Raw genomic sequence first — 9571 nt, 5'->3', positions numbered from 1 at the left:
TAGTAATGACTATTTGCAGCAGAATCATGCTTTATAAATGATGAATTCAGTATTTACTAATCCATAACTAATGTGCTTATCAATGATGAATACATTTTTTTTAACTGTGTTTATAAACTGCATACTAATGTGTATTCATGCATTATAAATGATGATTTTATTATTTATTCATGCTTAACTAATGCTTAATAGTGTGTACTCATTGTAAAGTGTTACCGTGATGTCATAGTGGAAAGCTCAAATGTTTGTGATGTCATATCAGAATTCTTACATCAATGTGATGTCACAGCGGAATGTGGAATGTGATGTCAGAACAATGCTCACATCTTTGTGATATCATATAGGAATTTTGATGTAATAGTGGAATGCTCATGGCTTTGTGATGTCACAGCGGCATACTTACATCTTTGTGATGTCATAGCAAAATTCTCATATCTTTGTGATGTCATAAAAGAATGCAAAATGTGATGTCACAGCGGAATGCACATTTCCAATTGTTATGTCAAAATGGAGTGTACACTTTCAACTGAATTTTGATGTGATATCAGAATACAGATTGTGAATTGACAGCGGAATGCAGAATTTGATGTTAGAGCACGATGCGTACTTCCAATTGTGATGACACAGCGGAATGCAGAATGTGGAATGTAATGTCATCGCCAAATTCTCTCATCTATTTGTGAAGTCACTGCAGAATGCAGATTACATTAAAGCTGAATGCTCACATCTTTGTGGTGTCATAGCAGAATGCTGTAATGTTTGTAATGTCATCCACTAGTTGGCAGACATCCTGTACTTAGACCTTAGCTCAGAAATACATCATGCTCCAATGCAAAATGTTCGAGGAAGTCCCATCCAAACTGTTGGGTGAGAAACCGTAAATAGTGTGCCACGGCCCTGTTTATGCTGAAGGGGTATTTCTGGATTTAGGAGTTATTGAAACGAAATAAACGAAAATGACGAGCAAAAAGTTGACCCTGAGGGAAGTCATGGGTCTCCTATTCGCTGATCCTTATTCTGACGGGGAAAATCTACCTTTGGGAGATGATGGTCGCTCGATTAGTGAGTGTGCTAGTCACGGTGAGTCTTTGCATAGAAATAGCGCTGCCGGACAAAGCGAGGAAAACACACAAGCACAAACACACGACCAACATAGGCGGGAGTGGAAATGATACACAAGCCAGAGCTTTCTAAAATCCCATCAGTGTTACATTACATCATATATAACTAGGGATGGGGCCGATCCGATCCAGTATTGGTATCGGGAGCGATACCAGCGTAATTCACGTATCGGAATTTCCCGCTCCAACCTGCGCAGATTTCCGATAGCCATGAGCCATGTCTGCGCTTTAACGTTGTCTGCTGAAATCACTTCTGGAGTCATTCCAAAAACAAGTTACAGGCAGTCAACGTGAAAGCTAAAGGGATTACCGAGTGTTGTGTGTGTGTGTGTGTGTGTGTGTGTGTGTTTGTGTGTGTGTGTGTGTGTTTGTGTGTGCGCGTGCGTGCGTGTGTAAGATGTTTACAGTTATTGCACTTTTCTTATATTTCAGATAATTAACATTTTAAAACCTTGATTTGTTGATGCTACAAGAGCCAGTGTACTTGATTTGTGCTGTTCAGATGCACACTGTTTTTGTGTTGGTCTTAATGACCATTCATTCATTTTGTGTTTCTTGGTAAGACTTTCTTTGGCTATTTACAGTGCGTTAACGCCATCTATTGGCCACTTGCAGTAACGGCAGGTTTTGGTGTATGGTTTCTATTTCCGATGGTACTCTCGTTTTGAACGAGTTTTGTGTTCAGTCTTCCAGACCAAGTTGCGCTCTGTGTTGTGTCAATTCCTCTTACAAGTTTCTTCAAACCCCGCACAGTCGTGTTTCCCACGGGGGCAATGCCGGTGAGTAACGCTGTGTGTAATATAAGGTGTTTTATATTAGCCGTTTTCTTAAGGAAATGAATGTGTTGCTACGAAGTGTAGATTCCTTTGTTTTCCATGTAATAGCGGCTCACGCTTAGTAGAAAACGATGTATGTGTTGCATTTGGATTTGGAAATGATTGGAAAAAGGCAATATGAGCTAAAAGGTACTTTTATTTGTGTTTACAGTTTTACAGCTTGTTTTTGCACTGCCGTGTGTAAAATAAAGGAGAGGAGAAAAAGACCTCGGGATAAAGCAGCATCTCTCTTCTTTGTTCACCTCACCTGGCTGTTTATACGCGCTGGATAACTAAATACGCAAACGTTTAGCGAGGCCAGTACAGTAAAACGGCAGACCCTCGCCTGTCAAGAAGAAGACAGAACTTCAACTGCATGTGACTTGCCGAGACGTGTCCCCTGCTCCATAAGACATGGATTCTCCGACCGAAATGCAACTTCCCTCTGGTGTGACTGAAGTAGAAGCCGGTGACTGGGAGGTGAGATCAGAGCTACTTGCATCAGGCCCTGTTCGTACGCCGTCCCAACACGGATCAACATGCAGCTCTCGAAGGAGCACCGTGCTAGCAACCGCTAAAGCCAAAGCTCAAGCAGCAAGAACCAAAGCAGCCTTTTCTGAAAGGGAAATGGCACTGAAACTTCAGAAAGCTGAATCAGAACTACAAACTGCCAAAGCAGAAGCCGAATTAGAGGCATTGCGGTGTAGAAAAGAAATGGAGGCTGCAATAGCTGAAGCAGCAGCTCTTCAAGCAGAATTAGATGACGACAACAGCCTCGGGGAACCGGGGTCAGAACTGAACCAAAGGTATTTCTCTGCACGCAACGTGCCACCGCAGAGAGACATAAAGCAAGAAAGCTATAATATTTCGCCCAACCTGCATAGCCACCTGCCTCCACCAGCATGTCCTCCAACGCAGCCAGCCATAAGACCTCCAGCACAGCATCCAGTGACATCGCCTGCACAGCTACCGACACATCCACCAGCAGAGTCCCTGAGACCGACACCAGCTCCAAGACAGTTGCCACCGCCGTCACAGGTACCACTACAGCCACAGCAGCCATCCATGCCACCTGCTAGTCCGTATTACATGCCACTCCAAGCCAGCAACCAAGCATGGCAGAGAGGAAAAGACTATGGGCTACCCAGTCCTGCTCCACACCCTACCTCGTCTCGTCACACGCCTGCCCAAGATGGACACAGCTCCCCGACTGCTGACCTGGCGAAGCTCATCGCTAGAAACCAGATCGTCTCCACAGGGCTGACGCAGTTCGACGATAAGGCAGAGAATTACTGGGCATGGAAAGCTTCATTCTGCAATGCCATAGACAATATAGGCTTGTCGGTAGCAGAAGAGACTGACCTTCTGATTAAATGGCTCGGCAAAGAGTCGTCCGAGCAAGCACGCAGGCTCAGAGCAGCCTACATCAGAGACCCCCAGGGTGGCCTCCAAGCCATCTGGCAGCGCATTGAAGAGTGCTATGGCACCCCTGAAGCCATCGAAGGGGCGCTGTTTGCCAGGCTGGAAAGCTTCCCGAAAATCTCCAACAAAGAGCCGTTCAAGCTACGTGACTTAGCCGACCTGCTACAGGAACTGTACGCAGCAAAGCAGGATGGATTTCTTCCAGGACTAACTTACCTTGACACTGCTAGGGGAGTAGCCCCAATCGTAGAAAAGCTCCCGTATAATCTACAGGAGAAGTGGATGTCCTACGGCTCTCAGATAAAGCAACAGCAACAGATTCCCTTTCCCCCATTCAGTGTGTTCGTCAACTTCATCCAGAACCAAGCCAAAGCAAGAAACGATCCCAGTTTCAGAATCACCATGCCACCTCTGCCTGCCACAAATAGAGACAAACCCAAAGGCATCCAGAGTAGAGTCAACCAGCCTGTAGCAGTCCACAAGACTCAAGTCGCCGAGTCCAACCAGAAAGGTGAGCCTGAAGCGGACTCTCTAGATCTCACCAAGCAATGCCCAATCCACAAAAAACCCCATTCATTAGGAGCATGTAGGAGCTTTAGAGACAAACTGCTAGCTGACCGTAAGCAATATCTCAGAGACAATTCCATCTGCTACCGCTGTTGTGCTTCAACCACACACATTGCAAAAAACTGTGACAAAACCATAACATGTGCAGAATGTCAGAGCATCAAGCACGTCGAAGCCCTCCACCCAGGTCCATCACCATGGAAAGCAAAGCCACCCCCACCTACGTCAGAGAACGGCAGGGAGGGCAGTGAGAACCAGCAGCTTCCAGAGACAGTCTCCTCCAAGTGCACTGAGGTATGCGGTGAGGGGATGAGTGCTAGAGGTTGCTCCAAAATATGCTTAGTTAGTGTCTACCCACAAGGCCAGAGAGAAGCAGCAACCAGAGTGTATGCTATCATTGATGAGCAAAGTAATAAATCCCTTGCACGTTCAGAATTCTTTGAGATGTTCAGCGACAATAGCACTCCATCTTCGTACATGCTCAAGACGTGTGCGGGCAGCATAGAGACTTCTGGAAGGAGAGCCTGTGGCTACATGCTGGAGTCACTGGATGAGAAGACCTGCGTCCCTCTCCCTGTCCTCATTGAATGCAATGAACTCCCGAACAACAGGTCTGAGATCCCAACACCTAGTGCAGCTTTGCATCACCCTCACCTGAGATGCTTAGCTAGTGAGATTCCCCCTTAGACTCCAGTGCCCAGATACTGCTGTTGCTAGGGAGAGACATTTTGAGTATACACAAGATCAGAAAACAGATCAACGGCCCCGACAATGCCCCATTCGCTCAAAAGCTAGATATAGGCTGGGTGGTGATCGGCGATGTGTGCCTCGGCACAGCGCACCGCCCCTCCTCAGTCACTTCCCTCAAAACATGTGTCTTGGGAGATGGCCGCCCCAGCTACCTCACACCCTGCTCCAGTCACCTGCGTGTGAAAGACCCTCCACACAGCCACTCAGTCCTTCATGATCTTCCATCTCAGCAAGCCGCTGCCCACACTGCTCCTCTGCTGCACAGGGACGACCTGGAGTCCTCCGTCTTCCACTGCACCGACAAAGATCACCAACCTGCTCCATCCATCGACGACCTCAACTTCCTGAAGATCATGGATACTGAGGTATGTCAAGATAGCACTCAAAGCTGGGTCGCACCCCTACCTTTTCGGACTCCGAGAGAACGTCTGCCAAACAACAGAGACTATGCCATGAAAAGACTCAAGTCAGTCTGCCACACACTAGAGAAGAAACCTGCCATGAAAGAACATTACATGCAGTTCATGCAAAAGATGATTGACAGTCAGCATGCAGAGATTGCCCCAGTCCTCCGAGAAGGACAAGAAAGCTGGTATTTGCCATCCTTCGGCATCTACCATCCCAAGAAACCCGAACAGATTCGAATAGTGTTCGATTCAAGTGCTCAGTATGAAGGGATTTCACTGAACAATGTCCTGCTCAAAGGCCCAGATCTGAACAATGACCTGTTAGGCGTCCTCATCAGGTTCAGAAAAGAGAAAATTGCTGTGACTGCAGATATTCAACACATGTTTTACTGCTTTGTAGTCAAGGAGGAGCACAGAGACTACCTGAGGTTTCTGTGGTTCCGCGACAACAACTGGGACAGTGACATTGTGGACTACAGAATGCGTGTGCATGTGTTTGGCAACACACCGTCTCCTGCCGTAGCAATCTACTGCCTCAGGAGAGCAGCGAAAGAAGCAGAATCTGAATTTGGCTCTGATGTCAGAGCATTCATTGAGAGAGACTTTTATGTTGACGATGCTCTTAAGTCATTTGCAACAGAGTCCGAGGCCATAAGCGTGGTGAAGAGGGCACAGGAGTCGCTCTCCCACAACAGCCTCCGGTTGCACAAGATCACGTCAAACAGTGCAGCTGTCATGGCTGAATTCCCCCCTGAAGACCGTGCAAGCAGCATCAAAGACCTGGACTTTGCCACTGATAACGTCCCCATGCAGCGCAGCCTGGGTATCAGCTGGAACATAGTCACAGACACATTCACCTTTCAAGTACAGCGAGACGACAAGCCTTTCACACGCAGAGGCGTGCTCTCAACCATAAACAGCATCTTCGACCCGCTCGGTTTTCTCTCACCCGTCACCATACAGGGGAGATCGTTGCTGAGAGAGCTGACCATGGAAAACGGTGAATGGGACTCGCCGTTACCTGGACACCTACAAGCAGAGTGGGTGAGATGGAAGTCCTCCCTACAATGCCTTCAAGACATACAGATCCCCCGCTGCTACACATCTCTCTCCACCTCTGCAGCAAGCGCGAGAGAGTTGTGTGTGTTTGCGGATGCTTCAACCAAAGCAATCGCAGCAGTTGCCTACCTGAAGGTGACCGATGAAGATGAACGCTCCGAAATTGGATTCGTGCTTGGCAAAGCAAAGCTGGCACCAGTGAAAGAGACCACAATCCCCAGACTCGAACTCTGCGCAGCAGTCCTTGCTGTTGAGATAGCTGAGACTGTTGTGAGTAGCATGGTCTCACACATGAACTCTGTCACTTTCTATTCTGACAGCAAAGTCGTGTTAGGTTATATTAACAATGAGCAGAGAAGATTTTATGTTTATGTAAGCAATAGGGTCCAACGCATCAGACAAGCAACATCACCCCAACAGTGGAAGTATGTCCCCACAGAGCTCAACCCGGCCGATCATGGCTCCAGATCAGTTGCCGCTGCATCATTGAGAGACACCAATTGGCTGACCGGACCCGCCTTCCTTTCTGGTAAGCCTCCAGCTGATCATCCGTCACTGTTTGATCTAGTTGACCCAGAGTTAGACTCTGAGATCAGACCTCAGGTCGCAGTACTAGTCACTGAAACCACACAGCTCAGCTTAGGAACTGAGCGCTTCGAGCGTTTCTCAAAGTGGACTTCTGTGTTAAGAGCACTTGCGGTCTTGATTCACATAGCACAGTGTTTCAGGCAAACGGACAAAGACAACATATGCAGAGGGTGGCATACCTGTAAGAAAGCAATCACGCCAGAGAACCTGGAAAAAGCAAAGAAACTACTGATCAAGAACATGCAACAGGAAAGATATCCTAGTGAATTTAGCAACATTCAGAGTAAGTCAGACATTCCAAAACGGAACAACATTGCAAAGCTGCGCCCAGTGGTTGACAGCTGCGGACTTCTCAGAGTGGGAGGACGCATCACACAGTCTGGCCTTGAGATAAACCGCACCAATCCTCTCATCGTCCCAGCTCAGCATCACCTAACGACTCTCCTTGTGCGCCACCATCATGAGCAGGTAAAACACCAGGGCAGACACTTCACAGAGGGGGCCATCAGGGACGCTGGACTGTGGCTGGTGGGCGGAAAGAGGTGTATCAGAGGCACCCTGTCCCGGTGTGTCACCTGCAGGAGACTGCGTGGCAAACAAGAGCATCAGCTGATGGCAGATCTGCCTGCAGACCGGCTACAAGCTGCCCCACCGTTCACGTACGTCGGCTTGGATGTGTTTGGTCCATGGGAGGTCATCAGCCGCCGGACGAGAGGTGGACAAGCAAACAGCAAAAGGTGGGCAGTAATGTTCACCTGTCTGTGTGTGCGTGCTGTACACATTGAAGTGATAGAGACACTGAGTGCATCTAGTTTCATAAATGCTCTACGGAGATTTTTCTCCATCAGAGGCCCTGCTGCACAGATTAGGTCTGACAGAGGCACTAACTTTACTGGTGCGTCAAAAGAACTGAATCTGGAAGACGACGCAGACATGCAACGTTACCTACAAGACCAGCAATGCACATGGATTTTCAACCCCCCGCACGCCTCTCATATGGGAGGGGCCTGGGAGCGACTCATCGGGGTGGCCCGTCGCATCCTAGACTCCATGTTCTTGCAGCAACGCTTCTCTTCATTGACCCACGAGGTCCTCGTCACACTCATGGCAGAGGTTTGTGCAGTCATGAATGCGAGACCCCTGCTGCCTGTGTCAACTGACCCCGAGAACCCCCTCATACTCACCCCCTCCATGCTTCTGACGCAAAAGACAGGAGCCCCATCATCGCCTCCACCTGACTTTGGCAAGGCAGAGATCATTCGTCACCAGTGGAAGCTGGTACAATATCTCGCAGAGACATTTTGGCACAAATGGCAACGTGAATACCTGAGCACCCTGCAAAGTCGGGCCAAGTGGCAGGAAAAAAGGCCTAACTTGCAGGAAGGAGACATCATCTTGATGAAAGACAATGCAGTGCCAAGGAACCACTGGCCGATGGCAGTGGTCATCAAAACTTATCCCAGCAGAGACAATGTTGTCAGGACTGTAGATATCAGAGTGGTCCGCCAAGGCACTCCTAAAATGTACAAAAGACCAGTAACTGAACTTGTCTTACTTTTCTCTCCTAGACAGGATGTTACTTGTGTTTAAGTAAAGTGTGTGCATCTAAAAAGTAATAGGTGTGGTATCCTTAAGATACCAGGCAGGGAGTGTGTTGGTCTTAATGACCATTCATTCATTTTGTGTTTCTTGGTAAGACTTTCTTTGGCTATTTACAGTGCGTTAACGCCATCTATTGGCCACTTGCAGTAACGGCAGGTTTTGGTGTATGGTTTCTATTTCCGATGGTACTCTCGTTTTGAACGAGTTTTGTGTTCAGTCTTCCAGACCAAGTTGCGCTCTGTGTTGTGTCAATTCCTCTTACAAGTTTCTTCAAACCCCGCACAGTCGTGTTTCCCACGGGGGCAATGCCGGTGAGTAACGCTGTGTGTAATATAAGGTGTTTTATATTAGCCGTTTTCTTAAGGAAATGAATGTGTTGCTACGAAGTGTAGATTCCTTTGTTTTCCATGTAATAGCGGCTCACGCTTAGTAGAAAACGATGTATGTGTTGCATTTGGATTTGGAAATGATTGGAAAAAGGCAATATGAGCTAAAAGGTACTTTTATTTGTGTTTACAGTTTTACAGCTTGTTTTTGCACTGCCGTGTGTAAAATAAAGGAGAGGAGAAAAAGACCTCGGGATAAAGCAGCATCTCTCTTCTTTGTTCACCTCACCTGGCTGTTTATACGCGCTGGATAACTAAATACGCAAACGTTTAGCGAGGCCAGTACAGTTTTATTGATAGTGTGTGTTTAAGATGTTTACAATTATCGCACTTTTCTTATATTTCAGTCTCAAATATTTGACATTTTGGGAATTTAATAAATATTGACATGAGAATAAATTTGAAACCCTTACAGTTGCATATTTGTTTTCAGAATGGGATTTTTCCTGTTAACAGGATTTCCTGTTTTTCTGACTTCCTTTTCTGACCTTATAAGTGCCTCAAGTTGCCTTTTGGGACATACATACATACATACGTACATATCATACTTGCCTGTTTAGAGGAGGTTATTTCAGCCTCGTATAAAATCAACAATTATAATAATAATATTAAAGCAAACACAGCTCTGGTATCGGAATAGTATCGGTATCGGCCGATATCCAAATTCAAGTATTGGGATCGTATCAGAAGTGAAAAAAATTGGATCGGTGCATCCCTATATATAACATTCATGTTTCATACTAGATTTTCTGAAAAAGGGGGGGTAAAAAAATCATAAAAACCGGCGACTGTTTACATGAGTTTTGTGCTGTAGTAATAGTTCTAGTCTACGACTGTTGGCTTGCAATTTACTT

General features: G+C 46.8%; 1 protein-coding gene across 1 annotated transcript; it reads left to right on the top strand.

Moving 5' to 3' along the window:
- The first annotated feature begins 1638 nt into the window (after window positions 1-1638).
- On the top strand, window positions 1639-9007 carry LOC127359645 (uncharacterized). The gene is made up of 6 exons (XM_051393620.1): window positions 1639-1900; window positions 2109-3869; window positions 4074-4226; window positions 4359-4536; window positions 4620-7466; window positions 7578-9007. The coding sequence occupies exons 2-6, from the start codon at window positions 2351-2353 to the stop codon at window positions 8317-8319; spliced, it is 5439 nt and encodes a 1812-aa protein (XP_051249580.1). The 5' UTR covers window positions 1639-1900; window positions 2109-2350; the 3' UTR covers window positions 8320-9007.
- The last annotated feature ends 564 nt before the right edge of the window (window positions 9008-9571 follow it).

This window comes from Dicentrarchus labrax, unplaced genomic scaffold (genome assembly GCF_905237075.1).
Source record: "Dicentrarchus labrax unplaced genomic scaffold, dlabrax2021, whole genome shotgun sequence".
NCBI classification, from domain to species: domain Eukaryota; kingdom Metazoa; phylum Chordata; class Actinopteri; family Moronidae; genus Dicentrarchus; species Dicentrarchus labrax.
This window is presented reverse-complemented; position numbering and strand designations above follow the sequence as displayed.

Bases quoted from the DNA above. Each gene is read 5' to 3' on its own strand.
- LOC127359645 (XM_051393620.1), top strand. From the start codon at position 2,351: ATGGATTCTCCGACCGAAATGCAACTTCCCTCTGGTGTGACTGAAGTA. The intron at 4,227-4,358 runs GTGAGGGGATGA...TTGCACGTTCAG, and splicing joins CAAGTGCACTGAGGTATGCG to AATTCTTTGAGATGTTCAGC. The intron at 7,467-7,577 runs GTGGGCAGTAAT...TTTCTCCATCAG, and splicing joins GGACAAGCAAACAGCAAAAG to AGGCCCTGCTGCACAGATTA.